Here is a 20,424-nt window from a genome sequence, read left to right on the forward strand (position 1 = left end):
TGGTGGTCTTCCAGTTATTTTATTGGATATTGGGAGCAAGGGGTTTTTTGTATGGTTTTCAGCATTATTTAAAATAGTAATAATATTTTGTATTCTGCTCTTTTGCTTAGCATTATAGCGTAAGTACTTTTATATGTTAAGTTCTCAATTTTATTGGATTCATAGTGTAATCTGTTAGGTAAATGTGCATCATAGCCTGTTTAACCATTATTGTTTGACATTCAGACTACTTTTAATTTTTGACTATTAGAAACAATGTATGCAAAATATGTTTTTTGATGGAAGCTTGTATTCAAGGTTGTTTTCTTAGTTGCATTTGATTCCCGAATAAGTTTCTTTTTACTATTTTGCCATCAGGAAGCACAGGATTAAATTTGTGACTCAGTTGTAGCCAGTGTTCATTACTTTCATATCAGTCAGATAGCTTCCATTTTTTGTTCTCTTCTTTTTTCTTTTTTCCTTTCTTTTTTTTTTTTTGGAGATGGAGTCTCCCTTCATTGCCTGGACTGGAGTGCAGTGGCGCGATCTTGGCTTACTGCAACCTCCGCCTCCCTGGTTCAAGCAATTCTCCTGCCTCAGCCTCCTGAGTAACTGAGATTATAGGCGTGCGCCACTATGCCTGGCTAATTGTTTTATTTTTGTAAAGATGGGGTTTTACCATGTTGTCCAGGCTCGTCTTTAACTCCTGGCCTCAAGTGATCCGCCCGCCCTCGGCCTCCCGAAGTGCTGGGATTACAGGTGTGAGCCACCGCCTCCAGCCCTCCTTTCTTCCTTTCTAAACTCCTTCTGGCCTTAGGGCTTTTGCATATTCTAATCGCTGGAATAGCTTATTCACAGTAATCTCACAGTTGTCCTTCTCGTCATTCAAATTTAAGTCCAAAAGTTATTTCCTCAAAAAGGACTTCTTTGACCTGACAATTAAAAATGCACACTTCACTTCAGTTATTCATTGTCACCTTGTTTTATCTTCATACTGCTTTATCACTATCTGATATTGTCTTGTTTGTTTATGCATGACTGTGTGAGCCCCTGAAATTAGGGAAATTGTCTTGTTCACCACTGAATCTCCAGTGCCCAGAGCAATGGCTTTGTGCGTGGTAAATGCTCAATAACTAGGTTTTTAACTAAATGACTCTATCTCACTTTATTTCTGTGTCTTTTTTTCTGATTTAAAAAATAATTGATGCATTTGGTAATAGCATAATAGCAACAGACTATTATGCCCATTAGCAAAATCGGAAGCAGGCAAAAAAGCAGAAGTTAAATGGCAATGGGACTTTTCAAGCTTCTTTTCTGAGAATCTGCAGTCTTGCTGTCTTAAAGAATTATAAGACATTGTTTGGAAATAGCAGAACAGCTGGAAGTTAGGGTGGAAATACTTGAAAGTAGGGAACCACAGAATGGATGAGTTCCCAAATCATTATATATGATCTGCCCAAATCCTTGGGTGACTATAAGTGCTGGGGAGAGCTCAGTAGCCTGGTGAAAAATCAACAGTTGGCATTTGAGGTGACTGAACAGAGATTTCTGTTGCTACAGACTGCAGACGAGACAGTTTAGAGTTTGGGTCCAGACAGTTTTAACTGCCAGTTAAAACAAATCACTCTTCAGAAGAGCGTAACAGAATCCAGAAGCTCTAAAACATATTGATGTTTACTATTTAACTAAAAATCACTAGACATGGAAAAACAAAAAACAAAAACGGGAAAATGTGACATATACTCAAGGAAAAAAGTAGTTGGTAGAAACCAACATTGAGATGTCCCAGACATTGCAGTTAGCAGACAAAGACTTTAAAGCAGCTATTATGAGTATGTTCAAGGACCGAGAGATTTACTCATCATTAAGGAACAGAGAAGGAATTTCTACATTAAGAAACTATTTAAAATAAATGGAAATGCTGGAGTTGTAAAGTGAAATAAATGAAAAGTTTCTGCATAGGCTTAATAGCAGATTTGGAGACAATGGAGGAGTCTATGAACTTTAAAAACAGATCAAAAGAAATTATCCAATATGAAGAAGAGCATAAAAAATAATTAAAATGAAAATGGACAGAGACTTGGTCTCTGGTTCAATATCAGCTACCCCAACAGGGATGTAATTGGAGTCCCAGAAAAAGAGTTGAGAGAGAGAATAGGATGGAAAAAAGAAAGGCCAAAAATTTCCACAATGTAGTGAAAGAGTCAATATTCAGATCCAAGAATATCAACAAACTCCAGGCAGAATAAATACAAAGAAAACCATACCTAGACACATCATAATCAAACTTCTGGAATCTAAAGTGAAAGGAGAAAATCCTGAAAGCAACAAGAAGGGGGAAAATTCAGGAAACAATAATATAAATAATAACTAACTGCCCATTGAAAGGAACAACATTGAAATCTGAAAGAGAAAAAGAAGTCAAGGTGGAATTCTGTATCTAGTGAAAATATCTATCAAAATGAAGAAATGGAGACATTTTCAAAAAGTAAAAACTGAGCTCGTTACTAGCAATCTTGAACAACAAGAAATACTGAAGGAAGTTCTTTTAATTCTGAAGTGAAGTGAAACCAAATGGTAATGCAGATCTACAGGGAAGAATGACGATTATGGAAAATGGTTAACATGTGGGCAAATATGAAAAACTTGTTTTTAATTTTATTCTCTGAATTTCTTTAAAAGACATAGAACTTTCAAACTAAATTGATAATACTGTATGTTGGAGTTTATAGCATATGTTGATGTAATATATATTTATCCCAAAACTCTTAGTGCAGTTTAAGCTGTAATAACTACAGAAGTATAAAGGCTACAAATCATGAAATTATTCAAAAGTTTAATTTTTAACCTAATATATACTTGTTTGTATGTAATACTCATTTTGTAAATTTTGAGTAATTTTTAAATCTTTTTTGTTGCAACTTTTACCACCCCAACAAAAATTAAAATTAATATTTATAGTAGACTTTTCATTTTTTATTCCTTCTTGACTTTTTTGATGTCATTTAAATTTTGTTTTTGGCATAAATTGTTCATAATTTTTTTTGTCCTTTTGATGTTGACATCTGTAGTGATATGTCCTTTTACGTTCCAAATATGTATTTGTATCTTTTTTAAGGATCTAAAGAGACAGATATTTGCCATTTTGAATAGTTTTTTCAAAGAACCAAGTTTGGCTTTCTTGTTTCTATTATAAACATTTTTTTTCTATTTTGTTTATTTCTGTCTTATTTTTACTGTTTCCTTAATTCTACTTTCTTTGGGTTTATTTTGCTGTTCTTTCCCTAACTTCTTGATGTGCAAGCTTAGGTTATTTCTAGCCTCATAAGTTTTATGAGTGGATCTCATAAGATTTACTGTGTAGTAGTTTTATTATTGTTCAGTTAAAAATATTTTCTAATTTATATTTTGCTTTCTTGTTTGATTCATGGATTATTTAGAAGTTTCTCAGTTTATAAACATTTTTCTAATTTGTCCTTTTGTAGTTGATTTCTAGTTTAAATACACTGTGGTCAGAGATCATCCTCTGGATAGTATCAGCCTTTTAAATAGGAGGCTGCTAGATGGTCCAGTATAGTGTCACTTTTGGTAAATGGTTGTGTCTTCTTTAAAAGTGTATATTCTGCAGTTGTTGAGTATAATATTTTATATATGTCCATAAGGTCAACTTTATTGTGTGAAACTCTTACTCGTTCTGATTTTTCTGTATTGCTTTTCTGTAATTATTGAAAGAAGTGTGGCTTTTGTCTATGATTATTCTTCTGTGTATTTCTTCCTATAGTTCAGTCAGTTTTTCTTTTGTATACAATTGAGGCTATATTATTAGGTACATATACAGTACCAAAATTGTTATATCTTCCTGGCAGACCGAATGTTTTATCATTATGAAGTTAACCTCTTTTATTTCTACTAATGCAAAAAAAAAAAAAAAAAAAAATTTGTCTGCTGTTAATATAACTATCATTTTCTATTTAATATTATCTTGGTTTGTTTTTAAACTGTCATTCTACTTTCAACCCTTCTGTATCTTTATATTTAGATATGTCTTTTATGAACTATATAGTTGTATTTTTTTTTAATCCAGGCTAATACCTTTTGTCTTTCACCCAGAATGTTTAGAGTCATTACATTTATTGTAATAATTGAAATATCTGGGTTTAACTCTTACACTTTATTTTGTGTATACTGTATAGTCTACTTATTCTTTTTCTCACTATGCATGCCTTATTTTGAAGAGATTTTTTAAATAATTCACTAAGAAATACACTATTATTTTAATAATTGATCTAGGAAATACAATATGTATAACAATGCAAGGATATTAGAGCACTTTAACTCCTTTACCCTCCTCTTCTGACCTTTTTGTTGTGTAATGTTACCATTTTTAACCCCTCAAGAAATTGCATAAAATAATGTCAATTTAGATTTAATTATATATTTCTCTGCCCTTCATTCTTCAGTCAAACCCTTGTCGGGACCTGTTTTCCTTCGTTTGATTAGGATTTTATTTAATGAGGGTCAGCTGATAGCAAAGTTGTATTTTTCCGAAAATATCATTTATTTTTCACTTATTATAGAAACATGTATTTACTAAGTATAGAATTCTAGGTTAGCAGTTAGTATCTTTAGCACATTGAAGATACCATTACTGGCTTCTGATTTCCCTTATCGTTTTCTGAGAAGTCAGCTGTCAGTTTAATAGATTTTCTCCTTTGAAGGTAGTGTCCTTTCTGTCTCTAGGTGTTTTAAAATTTTCTATTAGTTGCTCATGTTCTTCAGTATTAGTGTTATGTGTTTATGTGTGAATTTATTATTTATGCTACTTTATGGTTCATCAGACTTCTTTTGTGTTTTGTTACTTTTTTTAATCTTGCAAATTCCCAACCATTATCTCTTCAATTACTGCCTATTTCCCATATTTATATATATATTTTTTTGAGACGGAGTCTCGCTGTGTCTCCCAGGCTGGAGTGCAGTGGCGTGATCTCGGCTCACTGCAAGCTCCGCCTCCCGGGTTCACGCCATTCTCCCGCCTCAGCCTCCCAAGTAGCTGAGACTACAGGCGCCCGCCACCACGCCCGGCTAGTTTTTTGTATTTTTAGTAGAGACGGGGTTTCACCATGTTAGCCAGGATAGTCTCGATCTCCTGACCTTGTGATCCACCCGCCTCGGCCTCCCAAAGTGCTGGGATTACAGGCTTGAGCCACCGCGCCCGGCCCCCATATTTATATTTGTATTCTTCTTATTTCTGCTGCTTTTTTTCTGGGACCATAATTAAAAGTGTTAAAACTTCTTAGTTTTTCTTCCATTTCTCTTAACCTTTCTATCATATTTTACATCTGTCTGTCTTTCTATGCTGCATTCTGGGAAATTTTTTCCAAAATACCTCACCCTTTACCAATTTACTCTTTAATTATATCTGATCTGTTATTGAATTAACCTATGAGGTTTTTAATTTTGGTTATCATGTTTTTACCTTCTAAAACTTCTTAGTTCTGCTAGATCAATTTTTATAGATTGCTAATTTCTGCAGAAGCTTTCAAGCTGAACTGGTTTTTGTTTGGGTTTTTTTGGCTTTAAGCATAATAAGTTTAGTTGTTTTATAATTTGTCTAGAAGTTAAAAATATCTAAAACTGAGGATTTGTTATATTGTTTCTGTTCTTTTTTGAGTCATTGTTTCTTTGTGTGTTTTATTATCTTTGCCTATGTACTGCTCATTGTCTTTGAAAAATTAACCAGAAGAATGGTTGAATAATAAAGGCTGAGGTTGCCTACCTCCAGAAAGGATTTACATGTGCTTCTGCCAGATATTTAGAAATATTACCAGTCTGGGACCATGTTAATTTAAATTAACAACTTGAGGATGTGTAGACCACCCTGGTAATGTGAAAATTGAACTGCAAATCCATGTGAAGGATAATTTATTTTCTTCCTTCCTTACCCTGAGAGTGTATCTCCTTAGGGACTCAGTTTAATGAAGGAAAGTTCTCCTGTAAACTCCCCACCATGGGTGCACCCCGGCTTTGATGTCTGTCCTGTTTGACCTGTTAGACCGTCCGGTGGGTCACGCCTGTAATCCCAGAACTTTGGGAGGCCGAGGCAGGTGAATCACCTGAGGTCAGGAGCTCCAGACCAGCCTGGCCAACATGGTGAAACCCTGTCTCTACTAAAAATACAAAAATCAGCTGGGTGTGGTGGCATGCACCTGTAATCCCAGCTACTCAGGAGACTGAGGCAGGAGAATCGCTTGAACCCGAGAGGTAGAGGTCGCAGTGAGCCGAGATCACGCCTTTGCATTCCAGCCGGGGTGACAGAGCAAGACTCTGTCTCAAAACAAAAAGAAAAAAACCAAAGTTCAAATTACCTGGATTAGCAGGTTCCCTTAAGACAAAAGTAGTTCCCATTTTCCCTTCAGTTTTGGCCTGATAATTTGTTCAAGCTTGTCAGTTCTTTGATGCCTTTTGGATATATTTCATAATTCTTTTATCTAGAATTTTTAGTTGTTTTCTTTGGGAGGGTTGGTCTAATAATCTAACAGTTTCTGAAAATGGAAGTTGCACATTACATAATTATTTAAATTTTTTCAGTAATTGCATTTTTTATCATTTTTCCTTTATTCTGACTTTTCTCATCCCCAAATAATATATATCCTCCTATGTGTTATTCTAGTACTTTTATGGTTTTATTTCCACTTCAATCTCTAGTTCATCAGAATTCATTGTTGTATATGGTTATTATAATTCATGTTTAGATCTATCACCTGAATCCAGTATCTTGATCATATTTCAGGAACACTGGACATCGAAAGCTATTTTGCAGTTCCAGAAGTTGTGCGGTTTGAAGCCATTAGTAGGGGTAGTGGATGAATATGTAGATGGAATCCTTAACATTTTTTTGTGTGACACATCCTCAAACGAAGATATCTATTTCCATCATGTCTTGAGAACAGAGGGCCATGCTATTGTATGCCGAGAAAATATCTCTTCTAAGGTGGAGCAGTCTGGATGTATTTTGTAATATATTTTGTTTAATTTCACCACGTCAAGGTATAAGATAATTTAATAAAGAAGTTTATTTGGTTTATTCTTTAACCAATTAGAGACATCCATGAGATTCCTGGCTTTTTAATGCAAAGCACTCTTAATTTTCAGATGACCACAGAAAAACTGCATTTGACTAATTGTCCTTTGAAATGGGAATACTTTTATTTTAAATAATTAATTTAAAAAGTAGTTATCTGGCCGGGCACAGTGGCTCATGCCTGTAATCCCAGCTACTCGGGAGGCTGAGGCAGAGAATCGCTTGAACCCGGGGGGTGGAGGTTGCAGTGAGCCAAGATGATGCCACTGCACTCCAGCCTGGGCAACAGAGCAAGACTCTGTCTCAAATAATAATAATAATAATAATAATAAAATAAAAAGTAGTTATCTGAAGTTGTCCTAGAGAAGAATAACACTCCTATTTTGCAATTATTGATAGCATCTGTTTCACTGTTATGTTGATAATTTTTGTAACTAGCAAAAACTGTCAATAATGGAGACATTTTTAACTTAAAATTTGGAAGATAGGCTGGGCGTGGTGGCTCACACCTGTAATTCCAGTACTTTGGGAGGCCAAGGTGGGTGGATCAGGAGGTCAGGACATCGAGACCATCCTGGCTAACACAGTGAAACCCCGTCTCCACTAAAAATACAAAAAATTAGCCAGGCGTGGTGACACGCGCCTGTAGTCCCAGCTACTCAGGAAGCTGAGGCAGGAGAATCACTCAAACCTGGGAGGCAGAGGTTGCAGTGAGCCGAGATCACGCCACCGCACTCCACCCTGGGTGACAGAGTGAGACTCCGTCTCAAAAAGAAAAAGTAATAAATAAAATTCGGAAGATAATATACTTCCATAGTATTTGAAAGTTACTAAGTGCTTTCTCACCCTTTTTCTGTTGGTCATGTAAATTAAACCATCCCTTTTCTTTTTTTAATCTTAGGGTTTCAGTGAGCTCAACCCTTTAGCTTTATACACGAAATCCAGTGGAGGGCCAGAGGACATTGTCTTGACAGAACTGGGTTATCCTTCCCAGCAGCACTATTTTAATGAAGACCGAAAGATAAGTCCACAGTCAAAAGAGAGTGAGTTACATATCCTGGTAAGAGATGTTTGCAAATACTATTATAATTCTTTTTATTACTGTAATCCTCATTTTTTTAGATGAAGAAACCAAGGCTTTACAAATTTTGGGGAGTTTGGAAATTTTGCACAGTGATCTTAACCATTTGTCTCTTTATTTGCTGGCTTAAACATTTGCTTCAGTCATGCTTCCTCCTGAACAATTGCTCTTATATGCTAAATTCCACTGCTGCCTTTGTGCAGTTGTGACTTCACTACACTGACTCTGAATGCTATTCTTCCCTCTGCAGTACACAGGTTCTTCTGGTATTCTCGTTTCTTACTTTCCCTGTAAACTTTCAGCAACTCCTCCCTTCACAGTAATAATAGTATTATAATATTATTATGTATTTTTTCCAGTCACAGTAATAAGAACAACAGCATTATTTATTGAACTTGTACCACATGGCAGGCACTGTTAAAAGCATTCACATGTGTTAACTAATTTAATCTTTACAGCAACTTACCAGGTTTGTACTTTCGTATCTTCATTATACAGACAGCTTGTACATCTCTAATGCACAAACCCAAAACCTGAAATGCTCCAAAATCTCAAAATTTTTGAGTCCTGATATGATATCACAAGTGGAAAGTTCCACACCTAAACCTGTATGACAGGTTGCAGTCAAAATGTAGTCCAAACTGTTTCATGTACAAAATTATTTAAAATATTATGTAAAATTACCTTCAAGCTATGCATATAATGTATATATGAAACATAAATGAATTCCATATTAGACTTGGGTCTTATTCCCAGGATATCTCATGTATATGCAAATGTTTCAAAATCCAAAATTATCCAAAATCTGCAACACTTTTTGTCCCAAGCATTTTAGGTAAGGGATACTCAATGTGTAAAAGGCAAGTGAAGCATATGGTGAGGACTTAATGTTTCTTGAACAAATAAACCATGTCCTCCAAGTCTTATATTCCTCACAACAACAGATACTGGGCTAAGAATACAGGATGTGTTTAATTTGAGGGCCAAAAATGTTTTGTTTTATTGATACAATGTCTTTTTATTTCCTTTGAATAAAATGTAAAAATATTATTTTGTTTAATGTGTTTTATATATCTGACTTTTAAAATTATAGAGATGATTTTTTGAGTAGACATTTACTAATTATTAGAAAAGATAAAGGCCATTTTGACTACTGGGAGATTACCTATTATGAAAATTATGTACTGATGTTTCCTACTGCATGTTCAAAAAAATATAAAGTTTTTTAGATTTCTAGCTAATGTTAAAATTAATGAAGCTCATATGCCCATAACACTTTCCAAAGCCTGAATTTTTCTTAGTCATTATTACTGGATTAGGAGAATTCTGTTTCTTCATTCTTAAATAGTAAGTTGAATTCAACCTTTAATATTTTTAGAATATCCTATCACTCTGTTGGTGTCTTCAAATAATCATAGTTTTATTCTGGAGATGAAATAAGAACCATCTTTTCTGCAAAAGAGAAAGGGCTTAAAACTCTACTATTCCACCCTAGTCTGTACTTTGACATATTAAGCCTCCCATATGCTACACACACACCTACATCTCTACACCCAGTTCCTTGTGAATTCCTACTCATCTTTTAAGTGTTATCTTCTTCATTGCATCTTCTCAGATGTCCTCTTCTATCAGTCATATTTTGGTCATATCTTTGTGATGGCTGGACTTAGAAGACTGATTCTAGGTCTTTCCACAATATTTTTTAGTTCCTTTAGTAGAGCCAGAATCTGTTACATTCATCTTTGTATTCACAGAGCTGTCTTGTAGACATTTCATAATAAAGGCTCAATAAATGTTCATTGGCTTGAACTAGTATAGCAGGATGGGAAGACCTAGGATCGTGGATAAAGCTATAAAATAATGTAGCATTTGTGTGAACCGTAGCAAAAACTTCCCCCCAAAATGTATAGGCATGTAGATTTTGGAAACAGCGTTGATATTGAAAATAAAGGAATTCTCTTTCATATCTACTAGCAAGATATTAATGATGAAAAGTGTTTAAGTCATCTTAAATCTGAGTCAAAGGAGCCATTAAAGGATTCTGAATTTGATTCTTTGAAAACCTGTAATAAGAGCTTTGAAGAAGATCCAAAGTGGTCCAACCCAGAGCCAAATGATCTGAAGGAAGAAAATGAGGTAGGAGAAGGAAAGATAGTCTTTGAATATGTAATTAATATAATACACTGAATTCATAAGTGAAGAGGATGGGAATAAACTCTCTTTAAACCCCGCTGCTTTTAGTATTACAAATTCTTGGGCCAAGTGTGGTGGTTCACACCTGTAATCCCAGCACTTTGGGAGGCTGAGGCGGGCAGATCACTTGAGGTCAGGAGTTCGAGACCAGCATGGTCAACACGATGAAACCCTGTCTCTACAAAATGTACCAAAAAAAATTAGCCAGCCATGATGGCATGTGCCTGTAATCCCAGCTACTCAGGAGGCTGGGGTTTGAGAATGCTTGAACCCGGGAGGTGGAGGTGGCAGTGAGCTGAGATCATGCCACTGCACTTCAGCCTGGGTGATAGAGAGAGACTCTGTCTCAAAAAAGTAAATAAAATAAATAAATAAATAAATTCGTTCATAGTAACCAATACCAAAGTTGTAGCAACATAACCTTGATCATAAAAAAGGTATCTGGCTTTGATGTGTTAGTTAATATCCTGTGACTTGGGGTGGTCTTCAAGAATTATACAGTGGCTAGAAACTAGTATCAAGAAATTATATTTTGAAAAACTCATTGGGAAAAATATTTACAACTTTTTTGGAGGATGTATTTTTATTTTAATCGAATGTTTATGTATACAAAACTTAGGATCCCCCATGACTCCTTCCCCTGTATTTCCTATTTCCCAGAGCAACCACGTTTATCTCTTTAGCTGTTTTTGGAATTTACTTCTGTTTCTTTCATTAAATAACATCCTCATGTTGTTATTTCCTGATTTTTCAGTTTTAAGTATCTGTGGATTTGCCACTATGAAAGATGAGGGCTTAGTTCTCTTTCATTGCCTTACCACCACCACACACAAACATAACCTTTTTGTCCCTTCCCCCTACCATGTTATTGATATAGTATGTCAAACTTTCCATCAGATCACCATTCAATATTTATATTACTGTGACTATGTAAATGCTCTTCGCGGCTTGGCCAAGTATTATAGTACACTCTTACACCTTTTTCTTCCCTTGTATAACTTTTTTTCATGTTAATATTTCTTTCCTTTTATAATAAATTAACACATAGTAAAATGGACTCTTTTGGTTCTATCAACTTTAATAAATGCATAGATTTGTGTAACCAACACTGCGATTGGGATGCAGAACAGCTTCATTATCTAAAATAACGCTTGTGCTACCGCTTTGTAATCACAGTCTCCCCACATCCCTAACCCCTAGCAACTGGTCTGGGGTCTGTTTTCTGTCACTCTAGTTTTACCTTTTCAGGACTGTCATGTAAGTAGAATCATATAGTATGTAACCTTTGGAGACTGGCTTCTTTCATTCAGTATAGTTCTGTACCTTTGAGATTCGTCCAAGCCCTTGCATGTATCAATAATATGTTCTTTTTGATTGCTGAATAGTATTTTATAGTATAAATATACCACAGTTTGTATACCCGTTCACCTATTGAAGGACATTTGGGTTGTTTCCAGTTTGGGGTATTTATTCAAGAGCTGCTATAAATATTCATGTACAGGTTTTTGTGTGAACATAAGCTTCATTTATCTAGGGTAAATACCCAGGAGTAAGATTGCTGGGTCATGTGATAAGTGTATGTTAAACTTTTTTCCAGAGTGACTATACCATTTTGCATTTTCACCAGCAATATATGAGTTCCAGTTGCTCCGTATTCTTGTCAGCACTTGACATTGTCAGTACTTTTGCTTTAGCCATTTCAATAGATGTGTAGTAGTATCACAGCATGATTTTAAATTTGAGTGATTAATGATGTTGAACATCTTTTCATGTGCTTAGTTGCCATCTATACACAATTCTTGGTGACATTTCTGTTGAAGTCTTTCTCCCATTTTTTGATTGGGTTGTTTTCTTACTCTTGAGTTTTGAGAGTTCTTTATGTATTTGGGATACTAGTTCTTTGTCAAATAATGTGATTTTCAAATATATTCTCCCACTTGTAGCTTGTCTTTTCATTCTCTTAATATTGTCTTTCATACAGAAGTTTTTAATTTTGAAAAAACCTAACGTATCAACTTGTTTTCTGTTATGGACAGTGTTTCCAGTGTCAAGACATCTTGAGTTAATTTTAGTATAAGGCATGAAATTTAGGTCAGGTTTCATTTTGTTACATGTGGATGTCCAATTGATCCAGCATCCTTTGTTGAGAAGGCTATCCTATCTCCATTGAATTGTCTTTGAAGCTTTATCAAAAATCAATTGTCTATATTTCTGTAAGTCTATTTCTAGACTCTATGTTCTTCTCTAGTGACCTATATGTATGTCTCTTCATCACTACCACATTGTCTTGATTACTGTAACCTTATATAGTACCTCTTAAAATCCGGTAGTATTGGCTGGGCGCAGTGGCTCATGCCTATAATCCTAGCACTTTGGGAGGCTGAGGTGGAGGGATTACCTGAGGTCAGGAGTTCAGGACCAACCTGGCCAACATGGTGAAACCCTGTCTCTACTAAAACATACAAAACCTAGCTGGGTGTGGTGGTGGGCACCTATAATCGCAGCTACTTGGGAGGCTGAGACAGGAGAATTACTTGAACCCGGAAGGCGGAGGGAGGTTGCAGTGAGCTGAGATCACACCATTGCACTCCAGCCTGGATGACAAGAGCAAAACTCTGTCTGAAGAAAAAAAAAATCAGGTAGTATGATTCCTCCTATTGTATACTTTTTCAAAATTGTTTTTAATATTTTAGTTCCTTTTACTGTCCTTATAAATTTTAGAATCAGTTTGTCTATACCTGAGATTTTGATTGGAGTTGTGTTATATATATAGATAATTTTGAGGAAAGTTGATACTTTAGTCCATGAACATGGTATATCTCCCCATGTATTTAGGTTTTCTTTTATTTCTTCAACAGTGTTATAATTTTCAGTGTACAGGATCTGTACATGTTCTGTTAATTTTATTCCTAAGTATTTCACTTATTTTGAGAGCTATTATAAATGTTTTCCCCAATTTTTGTATTTTAATTGCTAGTATATAGAAATTGGTATTTTTTTGAACTACCTAACCTCACTAATCAATTCTAGGGGGTGTTTTGTTGATTTCGTTTGTGATTTTCTGTATCAGTAATGTTGTCTGCATTCGTATATGCAAATGGATGTCTGTTTTCATGAGATATTGGTCTGTAGTTTTCTTGTATTGTCTTTGGTTTTTGTACTGGATAAGCCTGGCCTCATAAAATAAATCTGAATATGTTGCCCTCTTTGCTGTTTTCTGGGAAAGATTATGTAGAATTGTATTTCCTTTTTATTTATTTTTGTTGTTTGTGTGGATCTTTATTTTCTTAGTTTTTTAATTAAGTAAAATTGCATATATGGTGTACATGTTTCAATATATGTGTACATTGTAGCATGTATAAGTCAAGCTATTTAGCATATGCATTACCTCACATATTTGTATTTTTTTGTGGTGAAAACACTTAAAATCTACTCTGCTGACAATTTTTAAGTATACATTATGTCACTATGTCACTATTAACTGTATAGTTAATAGTTAACATCACTATTACCAAGATGTATAGCAGATCTCTTGAACTTACTCCTCCTGTCTACTGAAATTTTGTGTCCTTTGACCAACATCTGCCCAATCCCTCCACCTCCTAGCCTCTGGTAACTGCTATGTCAGTCTGCTTTTTTAGATTCCACGTGTAAGTGAGATTGTGTTATTTGTCTTTCTGTGTCTGGCTTCTTTTATGTAACAGTGTCCTCCTGGTTCATCCATTTTGTCACATATTACAAGATTTCCTTCTTTTTAAAGGCTGAATAGTATTACATTGTGTATATGTAGCACATTTTCTTTATTTGTTTATTGAGGTACATTTTGTACAGGGTGATAGTGTCCTAATAAAATGAGTTGGAAGTATTCGCTTATCTGTTTTCTGGAAACGATTATATAAAATCGAGTTCTTTTTCAGGGAGAGAAGTTGATTTTTAAAATGTTTGCTCTTACCTTATAAAACCATCTGGGCCCGGAGACTTTTTCCCAGAAGAATTTAAATTATAAAATCAATTGCTTTAATAGATACAGGATTATTCAAATCAGCTATTTTATCTTAGTCTTGGTATTTTGTGGTTTTTGAGGAAGTGACTCATTTATCAAATGAGGAATTGGTTCACTTCACCTAAGTTGTCAACTATATCTATAACATTGTTTATAGTATTCCCTTATCCTTTTGTTATCTGCAGGGTCTGCAGTGATAATCTCCTATTACATTCCTGATGTTGGCAATTTGTCTTCTCCCCTTTTTGTTAGTCTTGCTAGAGATTTATCCATTTTATTGAACTTCCCATTCCCAGAGAATAAGCTTTTGGTGTCACTGGTTTTATCTCTTGTCTTTCTGTTTTCAAGTTCATTGATTTCTTTCTTGTTTTATTTTCTTTGGGTTTATTTTTGCTTTCTTTTTCTATTTTTTTTTAAGATGGAAATTTACTTTATTGATTTGAGACCTTTCTTTTCTAATATAAGCATTGATCTATGAGTCTCTACATATCACTCTAGCTACATTTCACAAATTTGAACATATCGTATTTTCATTTTCTTTCAGTTCAAATATTTTATAATTTATTTTGAGATATTATCTTTGATCCGTGAATTATTTGGAAGTATGTTGTTTAATTTTCAGGTGTTCAGAAATTTTCATGTTAACTTTCTGTTATTTCTTTCCAGTATAATATGGTCTTAGAACATACTTAGTATGATTTCAGTTCTTTAAATTTGTTAAGGTTTGTTTTGTCAAAACAGGATGTGGTCTAGCTTGGTAAATGTCCATGTGTCTTTAAAAAAAATGTGTATTCTGTTGTTGGGTGGAGTTTCTATAAATGTCAGATCCAGTTGACTGGTTGTATTGTTCAGTTCTTCTGCTCCTTGCTGTCTACCAATTTTGTTGATTACTGAGAACAGTGAAGTTTATAACTATAATCTTGGATTTTGTCTATTTCTCCTTTCATTCTATCAGTTTTTTTGTTGTGCGTTTTGAAGTTCTGTTGTTAGGTGTTATCCATTTAGGATTCTTATGTCTTGATGAATTGACCCTTTTATCATTATGAAATGTCTTTCTTTATTCACAATTACTTTTTTTTGCACTGAAGTCTGCATAATCTGATATCAACATAGCCATTCCAGTTTCCGTGTGTGTGTGTGTGTGTGTGTGTGTGTGTGTGTGTGTTTGCCTGGTATATTTTTTTCCATCCTTCTAACCTACCTGTGTCATCATATTTGAAGTAAGTTTCTTGAGACAGCATATAGTTTGATTATTTATTTATTTATTTAATTTATTTTTTTTGAGACGGAGTTTTACTCTTGTTTCCCAGGCTGGAGTGCAATGGCATGATCTCGGCTCACCACAGCCTCTGCCTCTCGGGTTCAAACGATTCTCCTGCCTCAGCCTCCTGAGTAGCTGGGATTACAGGCATGCACCCCATGCCCTGCTAATTTTGTATTTTTAGTAGAGATGGGATTTCTCCATGTTGGTCAGGCTGGTCTCGAACTCCCGACCTCAGATGATCTGCCCACCTTGGCCTCCCAAAGTGCTGGGATTACAGGCTTGAGCCACTGCACTTGGCCTAGTTTGATTATTTTTTAATCCACTCTGACAATCTGAATTTTAATTAGTATGGTTTGGACCATTTATGTTTAATGTGATTATATATATGTTTTTATTTTATATCTGCCATTTTATTTTTCTGTTTGTTCCCCTGATTTTCATTCATCTGCCTCCTCTTGCTTTCTCTTTGGTTATTTGAACATTTTTTAGTATTCCATTTTATTTACTATGGTTATTTGTTTATTTATTTATTTATTTATTTATTTGAGATGGAGTCTTGCTCTGTTACCCAGGCTGGAGTGCAGTGGCACAATCTCGGCTCACTGCAAGCTCCACCTCTCAGGTTCATGCCATTCTCCTGCCTCAGCCTCCTGAGTATCTGGGACTACAGGTGCCCATCACCACGCCCAGCTAATTTTTTTGTATTTTCAGTAGAGATGGGGTTTCACCATGTTAGCCAGGATGGTCTCAATCTCCTGACTTCATGATCTGCCCACCTTGGCTTCTCAAAGTACTATGTTTTTATTATATTTATTTGTACATTGTTTTTAGTGGTTGCTCTAGGAATTACAGTTGTCATTCTTGACTTTTACAGTGTACTTAGTCAGCATTTTACCACTTTGGAATGTCAGTATCTTACTCTACTATTTAGGTCTTTTTACCCCTTCCTTTTTCCTTTATGCCATCCTTGTCTTATATGTTACACCTACATACAATTTATGATGTTATAGTTTTTGCTTTCCATCTTCAAGAATATTCTTCTAAGAATATTCTTTCAAAGTTCAACAGAATAGTCTATTATATATACCCAGATATTTATCATTTCTGTTGATCTCTCTTTTTCTGATATTCCAAGTTTCCTTCTGATATCTCCTTTCTGTCCAAAGAACTTCCTTTAACAATTATTTTAGAGTAGGTATGCTGACCATGAATTCTCTGTTTTCTTTGTTGAGAATATATTTATTACTTCATTCTTGAAGAATATTTTGGCTGTATATAGAAACCTGGGTTCCCATTTCTTCTCTTTTAGCACTTTAACAGTTTCATTCTTCTTATTGCCCTTCATGGTTTCCGATGCAAAATCCACAGTAATTGAAATTGTTCTTCCTTTATAAGTAATGTGTTATTTTTCTTTGGCTACATTTAAGACAGTTCTTTGTCTTTAGTTTTCAGCAACTTGAGTAGAACCTGTCTAGGCATGTATTTCTTTAGGTTTATCCTGTTTGGGTTTTGGTGAACTTCTTGAAGCTGTAGATTTATGTCTTTCGCCAAATTTTGGATGTTTTCAGCCACACTTCTTCAAATTATTTTTCTGCATTATACTCTTTCTGTTTTCCTTATGAGACTCTGATGACACAGATGTTAAATCTTTTGGTATTGTTCCACAGTTCCTGAGGCTCTATTTTGGGTTTTTTGTTTGGTTGTTTTTTTGTTTTTTTCCCCCAATATTTTTTTCTCTTTTGTTTAGATTTGATTTCTATGGATCTGTCTTCAAGTTCATGCATTCTTTCATTTCTGTTCTGCTGTTGAAAAGAGGGCCAGGGATCTCAATATTCATTATAAAAACCTTCATTTATTTCCTTAATAATTTTTATTATGATTGCTCCATCCTCAGTTTTACCCTCCAGAATATTTCTGGTCTTCTGGCAGATAGAGGAGATGTAGTTGCCTGAGTCCTTGGAATAGGGGAGAGTATCTGGAGAGCTAAGTCCTACTCACACAGACATTCAGCCAGTGTGCTTTTTTCATTCCCATTTTACACCCTCAATTCCAAAAACCTTTTAGTACAAATTTCTGAGTTTTTAAGGTATATATTGTATAGATTTGGGTTGCTTCTCAATTTTTTCACTGCAAACTCAGGATTCCACTTTCTCAGGACTGCTTAATCAGTTGTCACTTGTCTACTTTCCTGTACCCAGAAAGTAGATGGTGTTTTCTCCTCTTCTGTTCTCTTTGACTCTAAAAATTATATCCTAAATCTCTTTATTATTTTGGTGGCATTTCAGAAGGGAAAGTAATAAATTGTGAATTCAAACTGTCATGTTTACTTGGAGTCAGGAAAAAACTATAAAACCTAAATTTTATATGCTCATATAGGAACTATAAATGATAGTTTTTCTTTGTCTTCTGTTACATTTTAGGATGAGATCCCCACGGGAATGCCATGCCTGGAGTCAGTGACCATAGGTGATGATATTTGGGATGAGAACTGGTTACCTCTACAGGCTAAGATGGGAAAAGGAGGTGATGCTGCCTCCCATCTATTTACTGCAAGTGTTGATGGAAAGAATCAGTATTCATCACGTAAAGAAATGCCACAGAAGGTTAGATCCTAGGAAAAATAGAAAGCAAATCAGGCTGGGCAATGCAGCTCAAGCCTGTAATCCTAGCAGTTGGGGAGGCCAAGGCAGGTGGATCACTTGAGCTCAGGAGTTCATGACCAGCCTGGGCAACATGGTGAGACCCTGTCTCTACTAAAAATAGCCAGGTGTGGTGGTGTGCATCTGTGCTCCCAGCTACTTGGGAGGTTGAGGTGGGAGGATCAGTGCTTGAGCCTGGGAGCTGGAGGTTGCAATGAGCCAAGATCATGTCGCTACATTCCACCAGCTTGGGTGACAGAATAAGACCCTATCTCCAAAAAAATTATAAAAAAAAAAAAAAAGGAAAAGAAAGCAAGTCAGTACTGAGAAAAGGAAATTTAAATTTAATTGTCTAGGTCTCAAGAAATCTATATATTCTGGAATTCAAAAGTATTTATCAGACCATAATTCAAAGAATACATGATTTTAAAAAATAGTAGCATGTAGGGGGACAGAGGTTTCATCATGGGACAATAAACCATAGACCAATTTTTGCATATCTGCCCTTTTAATCATTGTGATTTTTATTTTATCATCGGCCCCTAGTCAAGGCCCTTAGGATCTATAAATAAATTAAAGAAACCATTTTCTCTAATTTTACTTTTGTTGCTTTAGCCTTGTAATATAACCTCTGGATTTCTGGAGTCAGCATATTTGCTAATATTAGGTCTAACTATGTATATATATAATTTATTTCCCACTGGCTATAATAGTAAGTATCTGAAATTATGTTGCTCCTTCCTGTTTGTGCTATTTAAATACTAGATGATCATGAAGAAAATCATCTAGCCATGAAAAAGATATTAAAGAAAACACTACAAAAAGAGTTGTATTTATTTTTGAGATCCATGTGTTCAGAGTTCAAGATACTGGGTATGGACCAATAGAGCAAGGAGGAAAGTCACACTGATACAGAAAGTTAATAAATACCTTTTTGTTTAATATGTGTTGCTTTCATGCATTTATCTTGCCCAAGTTATCCTCTTTTTGGATCATGGGCACTTTATCTCAGTTTACGTTGCCATTTTTTCATTATAGGACTGGTGTTTTTCTATCCCCAAAGATACATGGGATGATTCTTGGCAGCCTTCAGGCCTTGTAAATGGAACGAAAGTAGTTCATAAACCAGAAGTACTGAGTGCTCAGCAAAAAAATACTGGTACAAACAGGACTCAAAAGGTAAATGTCTAATGCAGGTTATTGGGACAGGTTTGCATAAGGAAGTCCTTTCATTTTTAGAAAGCAAAATTCTCAATTTACATAGTTTGATATTGCCTATCTCTTAACAGGTTGCTGTAGCTATTACTGTTGATAAATTTGACTTTTTGGGCTTTGTACTAGAGTTATGAGTGGATTTGCACCCCAGAATACTTGTGGTTAATGACCTCTCTCAGCAGTTGTAGAATACATATACATAAAATATAGGTTGATTTAAAAATGAAAACATAATTCCTTATTGCTTCAGAAGAGAATCCTGAGCCTAGAAATTTTAAAATGATTAAACCTCTCTTAGAGATAGAGAAAACTGGGATTTTCCTGTAACTTAGTCATAATTTTAAGCTCTGTGTCTGTTGCATAATATAGACTAGTTTCTTCTTTCACATTGCTTTGGCAGAAAGCAGTAATCCTGGCATAGAATATTTGTTTCAGGTTTCCTGAATATATTACGAGCATCCTGAAAACAGCAGGACAATTTGTGTGAATCATGAAATTTGGCTGCCAGACCTCTTTACTTTTTGTGTTACATTGAAAATAAAGAGCTTAAGTCTAGAAGACTTGTTGAAAAGCAAATCTAGGGAGGAAGAACCTTCTAAGTGACACATTTCCTTCAGACTATGGTTACATTGTATGACAATAATAAAGTCATTCTGTATTTCATAGAATGGTCTCTTCCAGAAATGTAGCTTGCTTAATGCATGAATTTAGTTTTAGGATAAAGTAGGCTTTTATATTTTGTTTTTCAGGTTTTTTAAAAAAATACAGCTTTATTGAAATATAATTGATATACATTATAATTTGCTAAAGTGCACAATTCAGTGTTTTTAGGATACACAGCTGTGCAGCTATCACTACAGTCTATTTAGGCATATTTTCATCACCCTCTCAAAAAAACCCACCCATGACCATTAGCAGTCATACTCCTTCCCCTTCCTCTCACAGCCTTAGGCAGCTACTTACTGATCT

The 20,424-nt window shown here is 35.0% G+C and overlaps 1 protein-coding gene across 5 annotated transcripts in view; it reads left to right on the forward strand.

The window, feature by feature from the left end:
- Positions 1-20,424, forward strand: part of TDRD5 (tudor domain containing 5) — a 92,832-nt gene that overhangs the window by 49,699 nt on the left and 22,709 nt on the right. For 2 of the 5 annotated variants that reach the window (XM_065531940.2, XM_005540119.5), the window contains 5 exons: positions 6,770-6,970; positions 7,962-8,120; positions 10,116-10,277; positions 18,022-18,204; positions 19,279-19,419. In XM_065531940.2, coding sequence (XP_065388012.1) covers positions 6,770-6,970; positions 7,962-8,120; positions 10,116-10,277; positions 18,022-18,204; positions 19,279-19,419 — 846 coding nt within the window. Of the gene's footprint in view, positions 1-6,769; positions 6,971-7,961; positions 8,121-10,115; positions 10,278-18,021; positions 18,448-19,278; positions 19,420-20,424 lie in introns of those variants that run through there. The other 3 variants (XM_015446288.4, XM_065532015.2, XM_074025603.1) reach the window with 2 other exon arrangements.

The sequence above is a fragment of the Macaca fascicularis genome, chromosome 1 (assembly GCF_037993035.2).
Source record: "Macaca fascicularis isolate 582-1 chromosome 1, T2T-MFA8v1.1".
Lineage (NCBI taxonomy): Eukaryota > Metazoa > Chordata > Mammalia > Primates > Cercopithecidae > Macaca > Macaca fascicularis.